This window comes from Sceloporus occidentalis, unplaced genomic scaffold (assembly GCF_023333645.1).
Source record: "Sceloporus occidentalis isolate IW3139 unplaced genomic scaffold, rSceOcc1.0.p SCAF_8, whole genome shotgun sequence".
NCBI classification, from domain to species: Eukaryota; Metazoa; Chordata; class Lepidosauria; order Squamata; family Phrynosomatidae; genus Sceloporus; species Sceloporus occidentalis.
In genome coordinates this window covers 15,943,043-15,962,040 of record NW_028316988.1, presented here as the reverse complement: position 1 = coordinate 15,962,040, position 18,998 = coordinate 15,943,043, and the positions used below count along the sequence as shown (strand labels likewise).

General features: G+C 44.9%; 1 protein-coding gene across 2 annotated transcripts in view; it reads left to right on the top strand.

The window, feature by feature from the left end:
• The window catches only part of ARRDC1 (arrestin domain containing 1), a 29,959-nt gene that overhangs the window by 3,814 nt on the left and 7,147 nt on the right, over nt 1-18,998 (top strand). For both annotated transcript variants that reach the window (XM_089534943.1, XM_089534942.1), the window contains exon 2: nt 11,541-11,651. In XM_089534943.1, the coding sequence (XP_089391069.1) occupies nt 11,541-11,651 (111 nt within the window). The remainder of the gene's footprint in view (nt 1-11,540; nt 11,652-18,998) is intronic.

Genomic DNA, 18,998 nt, shown 5'->3' with positions numbered 1-18,998 from the left:
CTGCTAATGTTGTGCAGAATAAATCTGAAACTGCAAATAGTCCTTCTAAAACCATGTTTTTTTCAAAGACTTTCTTTGAGCGGGCAGAAGATTGCTGAAATGGCTTCTTAGGGGGGAAAAAATTAGCAGAGAATTATCTCTGCAGCTCAAACCTTGGGCTGCATTGTTTCCGCTATGCTGCGATGTGGTTTGTAACTTCTGCTTGCCTTTCTGTAGTAGCACTTTGTCTGGCCAAAGGGTTTGTCTCCATCTGATCAATATCCTGGGGGTGGGAATGAAGGGAATTATTATACAGGCAATAACAGTAAAGTTTCCCTGTAGTGTACTGTCTGCCCTAAGGTTATCCAATGTAATATTTTCTCCCAAAACAACAAAAAATTATATCCAGATTGCAGGTAGAGATCTATCCACTTGTGCGTAATAGCAGGGCCTTCTCAGTGCTTGCCCCAAGGGTCTAGGATTCCCTTCCTAAAAAAGCAGCACTGTCCCCTTCCATGCTTTTTTCCCTTCTGCATCTGACAGGTTTTTGAGAAGGTTTTTAAAGAAAAGGGCTTTTAAGTGTGTGCTTGTTTATTTGCGGAAATACTATTTCATGCACAGCAAACAGTTTAAGAAGACTGTTTCTTAAACTGTTTTTAAAAAGTTATTTAGATGTATGTTTTAAAATTCCTTCTAGTATGGTTAATAGTTTAATTCCATGTTTATGTCGCTTCTTAGGATATGTTTTAATTATACAGCCCTCTGTATCTGCAGCCTTGACTTTTGCAGATTTTGTTAGTCATGGATTTGAGTAATATTTCTCTAGGCATCTCTAGGTCCTCCAATGTGACTCCTCTGCCAGACATTGACCACAGAGTCACGCAGGAGGACTTAGAGATTTCTAACCACTTTGCTAGTCATTTATAGGTCCTCCAGAGCGACTCTGATCAACTTCTGGCTAACGTTGACCATAGAGTTGTGCCAGAAGACCTAGAGATTCCTAGAGAGGTGTTCTCTCAGGTTAAAAAATCATGGGTGTCCTGTGCATGGCATAGTGGTTTGAGTATTGAACTATAACTGGAGGCCAGGGTTCAAATCCCTGCTTGGCCATGCTTGATTTTGGGTAAGTCACACTCTCTCAGCCTCGGGAAGGCAAGGGCAAACCTCCTCTGAACAAATCTTGCCAAGAAAACCCTAAGAAAATGTGGGACCTTAGGGTCGCCGTAAGTTGGAAATGACTTGAAGGCACCCAACAACAACATCTGTGCCCCTAGCCCCAGCAAATGTAGTGCCGCTGTATTGCGCTTGTGTTAATCTGGAAGCTACCTAGAGTGCCAGTTTTAGAGGAAAATGTAGGATATATGTAGGAAAATGTAGGATGATGATGATGATGATTAGGAGGATGATGATTTGGAGTCTGGTTGGCTCTGTGTGTTTAGCATGGATAATGGTCCTTTGAGCCCCAGACAGCAATAAGGGAATGGAGATTCCACCCTCCTTTTCTCCCTTCTTTCCTAGACAAGGCTCTCCTTGGGTGAAAGCAGAGGCATTGGAAGCTGGGAAGGGATGTTGTTGACTCAACTGCTCCTGGAACAGCTTGGCCTTTCCCTCGGAGGCAATGAGGTGGGTGGAGGTAGGGTTGGACTGCAAAAACAGGGCTCTCTGGGTCGGTGTGCCTTTGGCAGCTGAGCATGGGTATCTTCTAAATCAACATGATGTTAATTTCCCCCTCTTTCTCTTGGATCAGAGGTGATAATATTCCTGCTTGGGTAACCAGTTCTCCCAGGAGGTCCTGGAGCTTTTTGGCTGCGGCAGTTGTGACTTTTATTGAATTATTTCATTCAGTGCGATGGTCCTCACTTTCCCCTGTTCCCTCCAGGAGTAATGAATAGGTATCTTTACCGATCATGGTCAGTTGCCGCAGGTATGGTTTTTGGCTTGGCAGCCTTTCATTTCCATTTTGAAATACAGATAATAATGGTGAAGCTTCTCCCTGTAGCAGCATACTGATTGGTTGAACTAACGTATTTATGGAGAACTAGGGTGGCATACTGGTTTGCATGCTGGACTATGACCCTGGAGACCAGGGTTTGAGTCCTGGCTCAGCCCTGAAACCGACTGGGCAACCTTGGGCAAGTCACATTCTCTGAGCCTCAGGGAAGGCAAGGGCAAACCTCCTCTGTAACAATCGTGCCAAGAAAACCATGCCAAGATGCTAATGTGGCATCTTGTCTCCTGAGGCAAGGCTTTCCTTGATGATGTTGGTTATATGTGGGGATGTTTTGGAAATATTGATAAAACAGCAACGGTGCATGGGCTGAGTTGGCTTGGTTTTGGAAACATCCTCCCCTAAAGTTTGTTGCCGTCCACAGGAAAAGCTGGCAAGCAACCAGGTGGAGGTTGCAAATTTTTTTACACATCAATGACACCTTATTCCTGTTACCAATAAGTTGGAAATATAGACATCGCCTGTTCCACCTACCAAAAGCATTGGCACCTTGGGCATTTTGTTCATCCTTGGAGAGCTGGTGTGGTGGAGTTACTACCATGTAAAATGGATGGGAACCTTGCAGGTTTGATTCAGATGGAGTTGGATTGCAGCTCCCAGCATTCCAAACTGTAAGCTATGTTGGTTAAGGCTGCTGGGACTTGCATTCCAGCATTTTGGAGAACCACATAATTCCCACTCCAATTTTAAGAGCTGGGCCAGTGAGAGTGGCTTAAAGATTTCTCCGTTCTTGGGCTAATAGAGATATGAGAGACATATCTCTGGTGTTGTTGGACTGCGACTCCCATCAGCCTATCATAACCAATGATGAGGTTGGACAGCGGCTCTCAGTCCCATCGTAAGCAATGGTGAAGAATGCTGGGAATTACAGTCTTCTGGTCTAAGGGTTTTCTCTCCATACCCGCACCCTCTGAGGGAGACTTAAGTTGCAAATGAGAGGACACCATGCCTTGCTGTCTTGAATTTCTTAGTTCAAGGTTAAGATAGAAGCACAGCAAAGAAACCCCTGAAAAGCCACATTCCATGGGTGAAAATAGACTGAAATGCTTTGTCGACCCACAAGTATTCAAACTTGAAATGTGAGTGGAAGGAGTCTCCCTTGACTTCATTGCCAGTTGCATTACTGCATGTTTTTAAAGACCCCAGGAGACTTCATTTCATTTCTTCTTGCTGCAATCCCTGTAAAATGTCACACGTTTCTCTGTCTTTTATGAATTGGAAATTGAAACTCTCAATTCTTTTTCGAGGCTGCATTTGCACTGCAGAAATAATGCAGTTTGGCACGGCTTTGATTGCCACGGCTCCATCCTACAGAGTCCTGTGATTTGTAGTTTGTTGGAGCACCAGAGCTCTCTGACAGAGAAGGCCAGATACCGGACGCAGCGTGAAAACTCTTTGCAGACAGTTTACTGGGATATCGGAGATTGTTATACGAGGGTGAAGCTTCAAATAAGGAATCCCCCCACTTATATTCTCAAGTATTATGATTCTGGGAGGGCTATATGCCATGCGTCTTAATGTTTGCAGTCACTTTGGGCTGGTGGTGTGTACATCACATGGTTGTGCATGACACAGTGACCGGATTTGCAAAACATCTTGGTGACTATGTTGAAGTCAGGCTGTAATTCAACAAAAGATTTGGACAGTGGGAAGGCATTGGTGCTGAGTAACTGAAATATGCAATAGTCATTGAAACATACAATAGGTAATGGATGAAAGAACATGCATGTACAGTGAGTCAGGCTTTTAGACTCCATGGCTGAAGAGTAATTCAGCTGAACCTGTGGTTCCTCCAACCAAATCCAAATTGTTGTTCTTGTTGTTGTGTGCCTTCAAGTCATTTCTGACTTATGGCAACCCTAAGGAGAACCTGTCATGAACTTTACTTGGCAAGATTTGTTCAGAGGAGGTTTGCCTTTGCCTTCTTCTGAGGCTGAGAGAGTGTGACTTGCCCAAGGTGATCCAGTGGGTTTCTAAGACTGAGCGGCAATTTGAAAACTCCTCCAGAGTCCTAGGAGTGTATCGCACTGGAAAAAAACAGGATATTAGCTCTATGCTCCTGCCAATATCCCATAAATATTGTGAAATAATGCAACACTTTTCACACAGCATTGTGTGATGTTGTCATTATTGTGCGAAAATAAAAAGTGGCACGATTTTGCTGCTTTGTTCATAGGATAATTGTGCGACAATGATGATGTTGTATGAAAAACATTGCATTATTGCACAATATTCACAGGATATTGCTGGAGTATAGCGCTAATATCACATTTCTTTTTCATGTGATAAACTGCTTAGTCCAAGAGAGGGAAGTGTACATAGATATAAGAGTATCCCCAGCCACAAGACTTCCTCTGAGGCTGAGAGAGTGTGACTTACCCATGGTCACTGTATGATAGATTCATCTTAGGGTCGCCATAAGTCGGAAAAGACATGAAGGCACCCAGTAACAACAACGACAGGGATGAAAAATTCAGTGAGACCCTGAAATTTGTGGGTTGCACAGAGGAATCTCATTCGGGGGCAGAATTTTTTTTGGGAGGGCAATGCTCTCATCTCACCCCCAGCTAAAATCTAGTCAGTCTGTATCTTCCAACATCAGGTTAATCAGTTTTACATTCCCCGTTCCAAAAAAGTGGTAAATCTTTTGGAGCCATGATGTCTCCTGCTGAGCTGGGCTTTCATGTTGGAAGATAATCCATCTTTGGGTAAGTTCTGATCCTTTCTCTACAAAGAGGGGAAGAGGACAAAAGTTGGTCCTGATCAGCAGATCCTGTCTGCGATAAGCCACTCTGTCCAGCAGACATGGCTTCCATTTGCTGTTGTTACGGAAATTGGTGTATTTGGCATCTCCGCCGCAATGTCACAGCAGCGCACAGCTACAGTTTAATGGGAAGCAAGCAACACATTCTTGGGCAAAACTGTGCCAGGTTTTGGGGAAAATCAGTAGATGCTGGTGATCCTGATCAACAGGGATCTGCTTTGGGTTTTAGTTGGAAATTGAAAGGAAATTTTTGAGGCGATGAGCCTATACTTGGGGGTAATAGGGATCAATGTCCCTATTAGTCAAAAACTTATTCACTGTGCGTCTTGGATCCACCAAAGCGCAGCTACACATGACTGTCTTGGAAGACTTGAAAATTTATTGGCAGTATCTGGTTAGCCAATATGATGGAGTGGTTTGAGATCCTGGAGGTAATCTGGACCCAAACCAGGTTTCCGTAGCCAAGTGGATATGCAAACCCTGTTCTCCAGAGTCATAGAACCACAGAATTGGAAGAGACCCCCAAGAAGCATCCAATCCAACCCCATTCTGCCATGTAGAAATACACAATCCAAGCACCTCTAACAGATGGCCATTCATCCTCTGTTTAAAAGCCTCCCCAAAAAAGGAGGCTCCGCCACACTCCAAGGTAGTGACTTCCATTGTCAAACAGCTCTTACCATCAAGACATTCTTCCTAATGTTTAGGTGGGATCTCTTTTCCTGTAGTTTGCATCCATTGCTCCATGTCCTAGTCTCTGGAACGGCAAAATAAAAATGCTCAAACCATGCTGGCTTTCTATTGTGTGATGTAGCATGAAAGAAGTCTAAGTATCCTCTCCCCAAAGACTACCAATTCCATAGTATGGAGCTGTGTGGTTTGGATGTCATCCCTGCCACCCTCCTGGAAAGTGTATCTCCCTATGGAGACCATAAGCTGAAAGTTTTGGTTTGTTGCTGTTGTTCTTGTGTGGCTTCAAGTCATTTCCGACTTATGGTGACCCTAAGGCAAACATATCATGAGGTTTTCTTGGCAAGGTTTGTTCAGAACAGATTTGTCATGGCCTTCCCCTGAGGCTGAGATAGTGTGACTATCAAGGCGATGAACCAGTGGGTTTACATGGTTGAGTGAGGAATCGAACCCTGGTCTCCGGAGTCATAGTTCCAACACTCAAACCACTTGGACATGGATTTTGACATCCGCATGGGTTAATCGGTGGGGAAAACCCACAAAGAAGGAGATGAAAAGAAGAGCGAGGAGGGGAAATGCTTGTTCTCATAAGCCAAGCTGCCTTTGACGGTCTGTTTGGGCTGGTTTGTGACACATGATGGCTCATATTGTGATGAGAAGGCTTGGCTAAAGCCAGCCTTTATATAAATAAGAAAGATGATGACAGCTCGATGGCGGGTGAGCTCATAGTCTTTTCTTCCTTTCTTTTAAGCCCTGCGGTTCAGATGGTGTGTTTAGGAGAGTTATGTTACAGCAGCGCTTTGTCTGCCTCAGCTTCCAGTCTGTTTCCAAGCTCCATTAAAAGGGTTTATTTCAACCAATATGGTCGTAAATGGCTTGGGACGAGGTTATCTCAAGGTTTGCTGCTTCTTGCATATGCAGTGGGCCGGGGTTCGGTTCCAGGACCTCCTGTGGATACCGAAATCCATGGATGCTCAAGTCCCATTACATACAACGGCATAGTAAAATGGTGTCCCGCCTTATATAAAAGGGATTTCGCGCCCAGCCAACATGGAGTCCACCAGCTACCACTGCATTTCTTATGGCTAGGCCTATATATGTCAATGCTTATGTTCTAAAAGTGACACCACTGATGCATGGGAGGGGTGAGATTTGAGTATCCTTATGTTTGGTAGACCAAGGTTCGGTTCCCAGCTCAGCCATGTAAACCTACTGGATGTCCTTGGGCAAGTCACACACTCTCAGCCTCAGGGGAAGGCAATGGCAAACCTCCTCTGAACAAACCTTGCCAAGAAAACCCCAGGATAGGGTCACCTTAGGGTAATAATGATGGATGGTGAATTAAACTGCCATTGTAAATGGCTTGCCAGAGCATCCCATGTGCCGAAGCAACCTGCTTTAGAGAATGCCAGTTGCTGGAAGCCAAAACAAAGGGGTTTGTTTTTCAACCCCAACTTGCTAGTTTCCCAGGGGCAGCTGTTGGAAAGAAAGAGCCTGTCTGACCAGATCCACCCGGACTCTTTTTCTTATCACTCGAGAGCAGCCGACAGGGCTGTGCAAACTTTGCAAACTGGCAAGTTCTAATCTGTGCCCGTTGCTAAGAAACTGCAGACTTGCAGGGAAATGTTGAAGTCAGTGCTGTGTGTGGGCATGCCCATAGGACCATGCTGGCGCTTGGAAGTAGTGAGTTGCAAGTAACCAAGGTCTGCTCTGCACTGCAGAATTAATGCAGCTTGATGCCGATTTAACTCCCAGGGCTCCATGCTGTGGCATGTTGGGTTTTATAGTCAGGTGAGATGTTTAGCCTTCTCTGTCATACATTTTATCCATTGGAAAATATGCGAAAGCACACAATGATTCACCAATGGGATTCTGTCCGTACCCGATTCCTTTTTGAGGACATTTCAAGGCTGTTTGGGAGGACATTCTTCACGCAGCAATCCATTGGTTTTATCAAACCTAAACTTTCTCCCCACCCCCAAAAAATCATTGCAATGAAAGACAAGAATGAATTGCTTTCTGGATACTATCATGTGCAACAGGGACAAACTAACTGGGAAAATGTGGCTAGGTATCTGAACTCTGGTAAAATGTAGGTTTCTGAACCCCTGCCCTTATTTTGCAACCCCCATGAAAGATATTACAATCTGGAGGATGCAATGGGTAGGCAGTGTTGTATCCCATGATGAATCCACTCCTGTGTATAGTATGAATTTTAAAGGGGATAACCAAGGGATTGGTTCTCTTCTGGGAGGGCTTCACAGACTGAAACCCAGGGAGGATTCACACCCGCTGCCCCATCCCCACACGTATAACACCAGCTGCTATTGCAAGTCAAGGTTGGCAAAAATTCAGGTTGCCAGGTGCCCAGCACATTTTCAGGTAGCCATTTTGGCCTCTCCATTGCTTCCCTCCCTAAGAGGATAAAAATAATGGTTGAATTCGCACATGCCAAATCCTTGGTTGTGTATATGGATTGCTTTCTTAAGGTCTTGGAGAGAGTGGGAGTTAGAAAGCTGTGGCTGCCCACATGACAGATGCCCATTTCCATGGCCTGCCAATGCAACTATTTATTTTTATTCTTATTATTAACAATTGACTAACTGTTTGAAGTTTAGTCTGGGTTGGGCAAGCTGTTGTGTGACGGCTATAAAAACGACTCTGACTGTGCTGAACTAAACAGTTGTTGTCATCGTTGGGTGCCTTCAAGGCATTTCTGACTTATGGCGACCCAAAGGCGAACCTATCATGGGGTTTTCTTGGCACGTTTCTTCAGAGGGGGCTTGCCATTGCCATCTGAGGCTGAGAGAGTGTGACTCACCTAGTGAGTTTAAGTGGCTGAGCTGGGAATTGAACCCTGGTCTACCGGACATAAGGGTACTCTGATCTTGAATGCAGAGACTGGAGACAGTGGCTGCATCTGCGCTGCAGAAATAATCCATCTTGGTGCCGCTTTAATTGCCATGGCTCAATGCTATGGAATCCTGGGATGTGCAGTTTGGTGAGCTATTAGACAGCTCTAGTGCCACAGATCCCAGAGTCCCACAGCATTGAGCCATGGAAGTCAGACTGGATTATTCTGCAGCGCAGATGTGGCCAATCGCACACTGCACTGTTATTCCATTTTAACTTGTATTGGAATCCTAGGATTTCTCAATTAGGGATGAGCATCTAGACCTTTCAGCCAGCAAGCTTTCCTTGTAACTCAGCTAGTATGCGGTGTTTTCTTCCTGCTTTTTCTTGCTTCCTTGTCAAGAAGGTGTGGTCTGGTCTACTCTGTCCAAAGTTTGTCTCAGCAGCAGCATACATTCTGTACTTGTACTGAGGTCAAGGCTGAATACACAGCCTGGTTCTTCAGCAAAAACAGGAACAGAGGGGCACATTTTCAGCTCTCTGCCATTGCAGAGAGGTGCATGAAGAGACATGCACAAAACTTGCTGAAATTTCAGAAGTTAGAGCCGTCTGGAAAAAATTCTCCAAGGCTTGATTTGGTAGGATTGATGGGATGAGATGATATAGGATATCCAAATGTCTCAAGGCCAGGGGGTCCCACACTTCCCACCCTTTTGCTCACTTGAGCACATGTAAACCCTACGAATGTTCGGCTTGGGCCAACAGATGAGAAATCATAGAGTTGGAAGAGACCCCAAGGGCCATCCAGTCTGCCATGCAAGAAGACACAATGAAGGCACTCCAAAAAGATGGCCATCCAGCCTCTGTTGAAAAACCTCCAAAGGAGGAGATTGCATCACTCTCCGAGGCTGCGTCTTCCACTGCCAAACAGATCTCAGTGGAGTACATTTTGGCCTCAAATGTCTTACTACTTCCAGAGAACCATAGTGGTGGGCTTCTGTATCCCAGCTATATTGAACCACTTGGAAGAGGAAAATGGAGCAACACTGTTCAGGTTTCTTTCTTGCCTTCCAAGGGCATCCAACAAGGGGCCTTCTGAACATCATGATGGCTCCATTCCTTCCTTGAAAGCCAAGGTGACAGGCTCAGTTGGCCGCCTTTCTGTCAACAGTCAATGTTTCTTTTCCATTTGTAAAATACGCAAACTGGATGGTAGCTTGTGGTGTGTTTACATTGGTCTGGCTCTTGCTGGGATGCGCCCGGTTGAGCTCTAATGCCGTGTTTGGACAGCGGTCTGGAATATATTGGTGGTCATTTGGCCACCTTTGCAGAATATGTGAATCTGTGTGCTGGCTTTTTTTTTGGTGAGCAATTCCCGCCAGTGGAATTTCCCATATTTTGATCCACCAGGTGTTTTGGACTTCAATCCCCAGAAGCCCCAGCCAACAGTCAGGAATTCTGGGAGTTGAAGTGAAAAATATCTGGAAGATCCAAGTTTGGGAATTACTGGTGTAGCTGAATGGATCCAACTTTCCCCAGCTCCAGCCTTGTGGTCATTGAGGATGCATTCAATGTTACGGTTGGCCTTTAGTTGGCATCTTTAGTTGTTAATACAACAGGAGTGAACAGAAATAGACTTGGCCTTCCACATTTATGGCTTTGACTTTTGCAAATTTGGTCATATGTGGATTTGCTGAATATGTTCTCTCTAGGAATCTCTAGGCACAACTCTGTGGCCAGAGTCTGCTGGAATTTGACCATAGAGCTGCATTGGATGACTGAGATATTCCTAGAGAGATGTTTTCTCAGATTATATAAAAAATGATTATTTTATTTTCATTTCCCCACGTTCACAGAGGTCCTATGCCCCTAACCCCAGCGAATGTGGAGGGCCTGCTATATTCTCCCAATGGCTGGGGATCTTTCTCTCCATCTCTTGGAGTGAGGTTCCCCTTCAGAGTTTGGGATGCTGATCTTTGAAGGGGAGATGGAGGTTTGAATTGGGGGCAATACCAGATCATTTTAAATTGGGGCAAATGAGTCGGCAGGAGCATAAGGGAGGATCTTCATACACGGGGTGTGTTGGACTAGTTTCAGTAATAATAATGTATATTTTAATGCCCTTTCCACCAAAGAGCCATCTAGGAAATGGCTGGAGGCTTAAAGTCCATGTCAACCTGCTGGACAGGTTTGTGCATCCTCTCTGTGCTGGGCTTATGTGCGTAAAGAAAACAGATCTTATAATGCTGGCAGACTCACCCAAAGTCTAGGGCTGAACGGGTTTGTCAGTTTCAGTGTCTGATTTTTCCAGTCTACAGATTATTCCATCTCCTCAGTTTATGCCTGCCCTATTCCTTATTTTTGTGCATATGCCTCCTCTTAATAATCCACCATGTGACCCTGGGCAAGTCACGCTCTCTCAGCCTCAGAGGACGGGAATGGCGAACCTCCTCTGAACAAATCATGCCAAGAAAAACCCTCGATAGGTTTACCTTACGGTCACCATAAGTCGGAAGCTACTTGAAGGCACGCAGGAACAACAAATACATGTATTTTTACCTATTTTTGCACAATAAGCATTTTCCTCCCCTCTGCAAATGCTCTCTAGGTGCCTAGGAAGGTGCCAAAAGCATGCACCCAAGTCCCCTAGAAGGCCAAAAAATAAGACTTTTTCCCCCCAGGAGCAGGTGCAGCAGAGAATTTGGACTATCTCTGAAGGCTAAAGGCAGATCCCTATTCTTCCACCTTTGGGCTGCTTCAGTTCCTGCAATGAGACTTCAGAGTCGCTTGGCTTGATTTGAAACTATTGTGTGGGAAACGCTTAAAAACCTACTTCATTCCCCTCCTGCCAGGAATAAACTCCAAAGGAAATGATGTTGCTAGGAGACATACCTAAATCCCAAAGAGGGTGGTTGCTGTCGAGAGAGACAATACCTGCTTCTAATATTTGGCTTAGGCATTGTGTATCTTAGTTAACACCAGTTTCCTCACTTGCTGCCTATGTATATTAATGTGTCAGAGATCAGACATCGCATCACCTCCGTGGATCTCATGTTCTTTTACTCACTAATAAACATATGAATGTGACAGCAGATGAAGGCATGTGATTGTGAACTCAAGTCACCAAGGCTGACAAATCCTTAGTTTAGCTTCTGAATGTACCTATTGATTGATTGATTGATTGATTGACTATTGATTGTTTTATTAAAATATTTCTCCCCTTTCCTCTCTCTCCTCCCCTTCCAGCCATCAAGGTGAGCTGCGTAGGTTCCTGTGGGGTGTCCAACAGAATGAATGACACGGCTTGGACGGTGGAGGAGCAGTACTTCAACACGACTCTGTCCCTGGCAGATAAAGGTAAGATGGAAGCAAAGCAATGGGACAGAAGAGGTGGGTGGAGGTGTTTCCCTGCAAAAGCTGGACAGTGCCCAATGCTTCTCACTTTTTATTAACCCTGGTTTTGCATTCCTTGAGGCTAGAGATGGGTAACTTGTGGGCCACTGGTTGGTGATGGCCCACACCTCCCTTCAGCCATTGCAAACATAGATTCAGGGATTCAAAGATATAGCTGTGTTAGTAAAATCACTATGTAAAGACACCTTGTAACACCTTTGAGAATAACTGAAAGAAAGAAGTTGGCAGCATGACCTTTTGTAGACTTCAGTCTACTTCCTCAAATGCGTCTGAGGATCTCCAAATGCATCTGAGAAAGTAAACTTAAGTTTATGAAAGCTCATAGAATCATGTTGCCAATTTCTTTCTTTCAGTTACTCTCAAAGGTGCTACAAGATCTCTTTACATACTATGGTTCAGGGATAATGGTGTTATAGTAATTGGAGAACCATCCTGATTCAATTGTTAGTGATTCTTTCCATCATCATCATCATCATCATCAGCAGCAGCAGCAGCATCATCAGCATCATCATCATCATCGTCATCGGCCAGCATGGTCTGAGTGTCGGACTATGACACTTGGAGACCAGGGTTCAAATCCCAGCTGAGCCATGGAAACCCACTGGGTGACCTTTGGTAAGTCATGCTCTCTCAGCTTCAGAGGATGACCATAGCAAACCCCCTGTGAACAAACCTTGCCATGAAAACTCCACGATAGATTTGCCTTAGTGTCACCATACGTTAGAAGCAACTTGAAGACGCACAACACAAACAACAAAGATCATTATTCTATTAATTCATATCCTGCATCCAACCCCTTGTAGTTTGGTGCAGACCGAGAGCATGCATGTCTATGTAAGCAGTTGCCCTTGGATTTTTTGTACCAAATACCAGGCTAGTGTGTTAATCGAGTCCCCCGTCTCCTCACTTCTTCACCTCTTTGCATTGGTTTTGTTTTATTTTTAAACCAGGGAACGCAACCGTCTCTTTGCAGCCGCTTCCGCCTCTGGAACGGGTTCAAGCCATCTAGGAAGAGGCCTGTTAATTAGCCCTTGGCACGGCGCCACGCCGTAAGGCACCAGGGACCTGGCCGGGCGCCAGGCTCTCCGGCGCTGAATGGACGGCCTCCCCTTCTACCGGCTGGCAAACAGGTTGCAAAGGGCAGAAACATTTTCCTCCCCTTCAAGGAGGCCTCGGTGGAAACCAGTCGGTCTCAGACAGTGGGGCTTTGTTAGTTAAGGTACACCGGAGGGTGGGGTGTGCGCAGCAAAACGGAGGAATTTCGGCTGTTGCAGTCAAGGGAAAAGTAGGAAACGGGCAATAAGGGTGCGGCAAACCAGCTTGGTTGCTTCTGCTGGGGCTGTGTGGACTTTGCAGAAATGAAACCTTTTTTTGTAGAGCGAAATGCTGCTCTGATTCTCCAAACCACCCAAGGCGGGGAACCTGTTTTGTGCTATTTTGGGTGGCCTTGAGATTCAGCTTCCAGTGTATGTGTGCTGATGTCTTTCTTTCCCTGTGACACTGTTTGCATTGCAACTTTAACTAATGGAAGAGTTTCTTTCCTCCTTTGCAAATGCCTAGAGCGCACTGATAAAGCAACCTTGGAAAGGTTCCCATCTACTCCCAACTAACACTCCACCATCCCACTTTTTCCGCTGATATTAAAATGTCCCAGTTTTTCTTTCCTCTTTGCATTTTTCTCCTTTTGTCCTCAGCTCCCTTTGCTTGCTGCAAACTGAGTTCCATGTGCTAAAGAAAGGTTTGTTGTCGCTGTTGTCGCTGTGTGCCTTCAAGGCATTTCTGACTTATAGCAACCCTAAGGCCAACCTATTGATTGAAAAAAGAACGGTGCAAAAATAGTGCCATTCTTCTTCGGTTTTGCACCCTTCCTTTTGAATCATCCTGTATTTTAGTTCATAAGTCAACAGTTACGGCACTGCAAGGGACAACAGAAATAACTCATCGCCCCAAAGCATAACGGTGCAATAGACAACACTGTGAATTGTGATGTGTTACTTCCACACTATACTGTAAAGAATTTGGTGTGGTTAAGAAGGAGTAGGTGAGATTTACAGGTGAGAAAGGAGAACCCATCATAGTTAAACCATTGCTAGTGTAACATCTGTGCCAGTCCCTGAGATCTTTGTTTTTTGCCCAAATTCTCCTATATCAAATTGTCTTCCTGCCACTCCAAGTAACCTTTTACCTGGCATTTATCTCCCAGTTGCTAGTGATAAGCATCTGAAGGCTATAGTGACACAACTTAGTGGGGTGGGATGTGACCGCAAGGATTTGACGCACAAAACTTTTAGAGGTCACCTTATGCCCTCTTGACACACTCCCGCCCCCACTTACACACACACAAAATGCACACACACTGAGGAACTGGTCTGTATCCTATTAAAGCACCCTTCTGCCAAACCTATACAATGGACCCTTTGTATCCGCTGGGATTTGGTTCCAGGGACCCCCATGGATACTAAAATCCATGGTTACTTAAATCCCATTAAATACAATGGCACAGTAAGATAGTGTCACTTGTATAAAATGGCAAAATCAAGGCTTGCTTTTTGGAATTCATCTATCTTTGAAATATTTTCAAACCATGGATGCTTGAATCCATGGATAAAAAGGCCATGGATATGGGAGGTGGACTGTAGTGTGGTGTCATGGTTAGTGTGTTGGACTGGAGACCAGGTTTTGGATCCCCGCTCAGCTGTGAAAACCCATTGGACAAGTCACACTCTCTCAGCCTCAGAGAATGGTGATGAAAAAACCCCACTTTGAATAAATTGTGCAAAGAAACCACCGTGATAGATTTGCCTTGGGGTCTCCATAAGCCAGAAAATGACTTGAAGGCATGCAGCAACAAACAACAAGGAGGAATTTGCAACACCTGTCTTCCTTTCTTGCTTTGTTTTCTTACAGCTGCTCCCTTATTTCCCTTCTCCCACCTGTGTTTCTTTTTCGTTTTGCAACAGTTTTTGCAAGACAAACGAACCATGATTCCTGTGTGCACTGCAGCTCAATTTCTCTCAAGGAAATGTACTCTTGTGTGAAGTGACTCCCTGGAAATGTTTCTGTAGCTCCAGGGAATGGCAAGCCATGGAGTCATAGGCAGCTAACTGTGCTGTGGTTACAGTCTCTTGACCTCAGACGTCACTGCAACACCTTTCTTTATTGCACAGCACAGAGATGAATGGATCAATAAATTGGAAATGGGGATTATCAGTGGCTTTTACATGCTTAGAGGTTAGGCCAAAGGTGCATCTATACTGTAGAAATAATGCAGTTTGGCACCACTTTAACTGCCATGGCTCAATGCTACAGGATCATGGGATTTGTACTTTGGGGAGGCACCAGCCAGGGTGGCATAGTGGTTTGAGCATTGGACTATGATTCTGGAGACCAGGGTTCGAATCCTGGCTGAACCATGGAAACCCATTGGGTAACCTTGAGCAAGTCACACAAAGGATGAAAGGAGGAATGGCATTCCCCATGAGGCTGAGAGAGTGTGACTCGCTCTCCTTTCATGTTAAGAATTACACCATGCATGAAAAAGAGCTACAGAGGTTTACAACCCTGTGCATCAAACCTATCGTAGGTGTTGTTGTTGGCTGCCTTCAAGTCATTTCCGACTTATAGCAACCCTAAGGCAAACCTTTCATGGCTTGCTCGGCCACGAGACTTCCAGGGTGACCTTGGGTGAGTTGCATGCTCTCGGCCCCAAGGGAAGGCCATGGCAAACCTCCTCAGAACAAACCTTGCCAAGAAAACTCTCAGCCTTAGGGTCGCCATAAATAGGGAAGGACTTGAAGGCACGCAAAAACAACAACAACAATAGGCAACATGGGTCAGGAATGCCATGGGTATGCTCTGCGTCAGCTGAGTTATTGGCCTCACACATGGGGAGAGACATATTACAGTTGCTAGGTAGGCGTAACAGGTGAGTCATTCGCTCCACCTGACTGTAAATGGAGCTGACGTCAGTTTGGACTCAGAGAGGCTGGGCAGAATCATTTCCGGACTTTGTACCTTGGAGGGAACAGTGTATTTAGGCTGTGCTTTCTGCAATACCTGGCCACTGGGTGATCTTGGGCAAGTCACACTCTCTCAGCCTCAGAGGATGGCAATGACAAACCTCCTCTGAACAAACCTTGCCAAGAAAACCCCATGATGGGGTCGCCATGAGTCAGAAATGACTTGAAGGCACACAACAACAAGGACTGCTTTGGTTAGAATTGGAACCATAGCATAATAGTTTGAGCATTGGATTATGACCCTGGAAGCCAGGGTTTGAATTTGGCACAGCCGTGTGAACCCACTAGGTGACCTTGGGCAAGTCACTCTCTCTCAGCCTCAGAGAAAGGCTATGGCAAACCCTCTCTGAAGAAATATTGCCAAGAAAACCCCAGGATAGGTTCCCCTTAGGGTCGTCATAAGTCAGAAAAGACTTGAAGGCACACAACATCTACAACAACAACAACTAAGCACTTGGAGACTTTTAAAAACACATTTCTCAGTCCCTCCCCTTCTTTTCTTTGTGGTTGTTCCGAATCTGACACAGCTTGTGCAATAGGGGAAAATCTTTTATGATGCTGTTTTCCGTCGAACAATGAAACAGGTAGGTTTTCTGTTTGCTTTTAAGCAGTCAGCGTTTCAGATAAGCTTTGCTTACCTTTTTTTCCTCTTCCTCCAATTTTGCAAATGCGGCTGCTCAACCTGTTTTTCTTTCCCTGCCATCTAACCAACCAAGGGCACTTATTTGCAAAAGGTGACTGGCACATTTTCTTTGTGGGCTTGTTCAAGGGCAGAGTGTGTACACAAGAGTGTGTCTCAGGTGGGAAAGAGGGCACAACATTCGGGCCTTTTCACCTGAAATCAATCGCCACCTTTGCAGGAATGCTGCCCAATGCCGGCATTGTTTCTTTGTGCCTTGACCTTCACGGTGTGGAATTCCACTCTTTCCTCCCCAAGAAACAAAGATCTGCTGGCATTGGCTGCATTGGCACTTGCTAGTAATCCCAAATTACTGGAAATATCATTGCAATTGTAGATGGGTGCATCTACACTGTAAAAACATGGACTGAAGCATTCATGGTCTGAAAATATTTCCAAAAATGATACATTCCTAAAAGCAAACCTTGACGTTGCCATTTTATATAGGAGACACCATTTTATTATGCCACCGTGTTTAATGGGACTTGTACATTCACGGATTTTGGTATCCATGGGCGTTCCTTGAACCAAACCTGAGCAGATGGATACTAAAGGTCCACTGTAATGCACTTTGAAAACACTTTAAATGCCAAGGCTCCATCCCACAAGATCCTGGGATTTGCAGTTTTGCGAGGCATCAACATTACTCTGGCAGGGAAGGTGAAAGACCTTTTGGAACTGCAAATCCCAAGGTTTCAAAAGGTGGAGCTGCAGCACTCAAAGTACTGTCAGTCTGCGTTATTTCTGCGGTTGAGATGCATCCTGCTCTACCTTTCTTTCTTTGCATTGCGTGCAGATTTTGGAAGCATTCGAAATGCTAAAGGCAGTCCTCTGGGTCACGCAAAGCTCTTTGGTTTCTTTCTGTAAAGCGAGGTGTGTCTTGTCTTTTCTTTTTTGAAGAAAGGAAGCAACCCCAGATAAATAGGCTGCTCCATTTAATGGATGTTGAAGGTAAATAAGTCCAAAGTCCAAAGCTGGTACTGTTTGCATTCAACAGAGTACAAAATTCCAGAGGATTAGTCACATATTTCTGAGTATTGAACTGAAACTTTGGGAGACAGGGTTCAAATCCTTAACTATTGTGACCTTGGGCAGGCTACACTCTCTCAGCCTCAGAGGAAGGCAATGGCAAAGCTCCTCTGAACTTGGCAAGAAAACTCCATGACAAGATTCGACTTAGGGTTGCCATAAGTCAGAAGTGACTTGAAGGCGCACAACGACAGTGATGGTGCTATATAAATAGATGATGATGATGATGAAGATGATGATGATGAAAGGCAAACTCCCTCTAAGCAAATTCTGCTCCTGGAACAGGAATACCTTAGGGTTGCCATAAGTCGTAACAACTTGAAGGCAATGACATCTCCAAAATGTCACCTTGAATTGAGCTCTGCGGACAGCAGAGCTTGCAATATATGAGTTACAAATAACGAGTTGCTTGCAATTAATTACTTTCCCCATGGCTGAAGGTAAAGGAAGGCTTCCTCCAGATACCGTGATGCTAGTAACTCAGCCTCCTTTTTGCCTTTGTTTGTTAAAACCTCTCTCATCTCATTCTTTCTCACACCTTCTTCCTCTTTCGTTTCCCGATTTGTGAAGTCCGTGCATTTGTTCTTTTTGAGCGCAGACTGTTTTGTAACCAATACTTGGTGGAGGCAACATTTATTGTATTTATTATTTATTTTGGAGGAGAAAATATAGATGCATATTTTTGGGGGGTGGAAAACTGTATGCAATTTTTGGAAGGCCTGCAGAAATAAGGTCCCAGTGCTTTTGGCAAGTCCTTTCCGCCAGGTCTATTAGCTCTGCCTTCCTCTCATTTTTCAGAAGCAAAATGAAAAAGGACGAAGAGGGGATGGTTACAGGTGGAATCTGACCCAGGCTTCTCTGCTCAGAATGACTTTCTCACAGAGGTATTTTTAGCTGGGAGCGAAAATTTCAGGAACAGCTTTTGTGCGGAGAGACACTGAGCTCTTTGTTCCGGCTTCTGGGAAGGAGCTAAGGCCAAGCAGAGGTTGCATCCGACATCCTTCTTCTCCTTCCTCCAAGCAAAAGCCCTGTGAAAATGTGTAAAATCCTATGATGGTGGAAACCTGAGATGCATGTCTATGTTTCTAGGGATGCCTCCAGCATTTCATCTCAGGTTTCCACTGCCATAGTATTTCAGTAGTAGGTGAGCTCTGTGTGTATGTGCCTTGCAGTCACCTGTCGATCCCATGAATGTCATAGTGCTTTCTTAGGTAAGGAATCCTCAGAGGTGGTTTTCCCAGTTCCTTCCTCTGAAATAAAGCCTACAGCACCTGGGATTTGTTGGCAGGCTCCCATCCAAGTCCTAACCAGGGCTGACTTTGCTTTGTGTGCAAGATCAGAATGGATCTGGTGGCTTTGCCCTTAGCAATTTTATTGCTAACATGTGCCTTCCAAGGGCTGCACTGATCATAGGAAGAGGTTTTGGGAGTGCTGGAGATTAACTTAGTACAATAACATCCAAATCCACAAAATAAGGATACCTTTAATCGCCCAGCCAAAATGCACAAAACACCTGATGGTTGGCCGGTTAAAGGTATCTCTGTTTTGTGGATTTTGGATGTT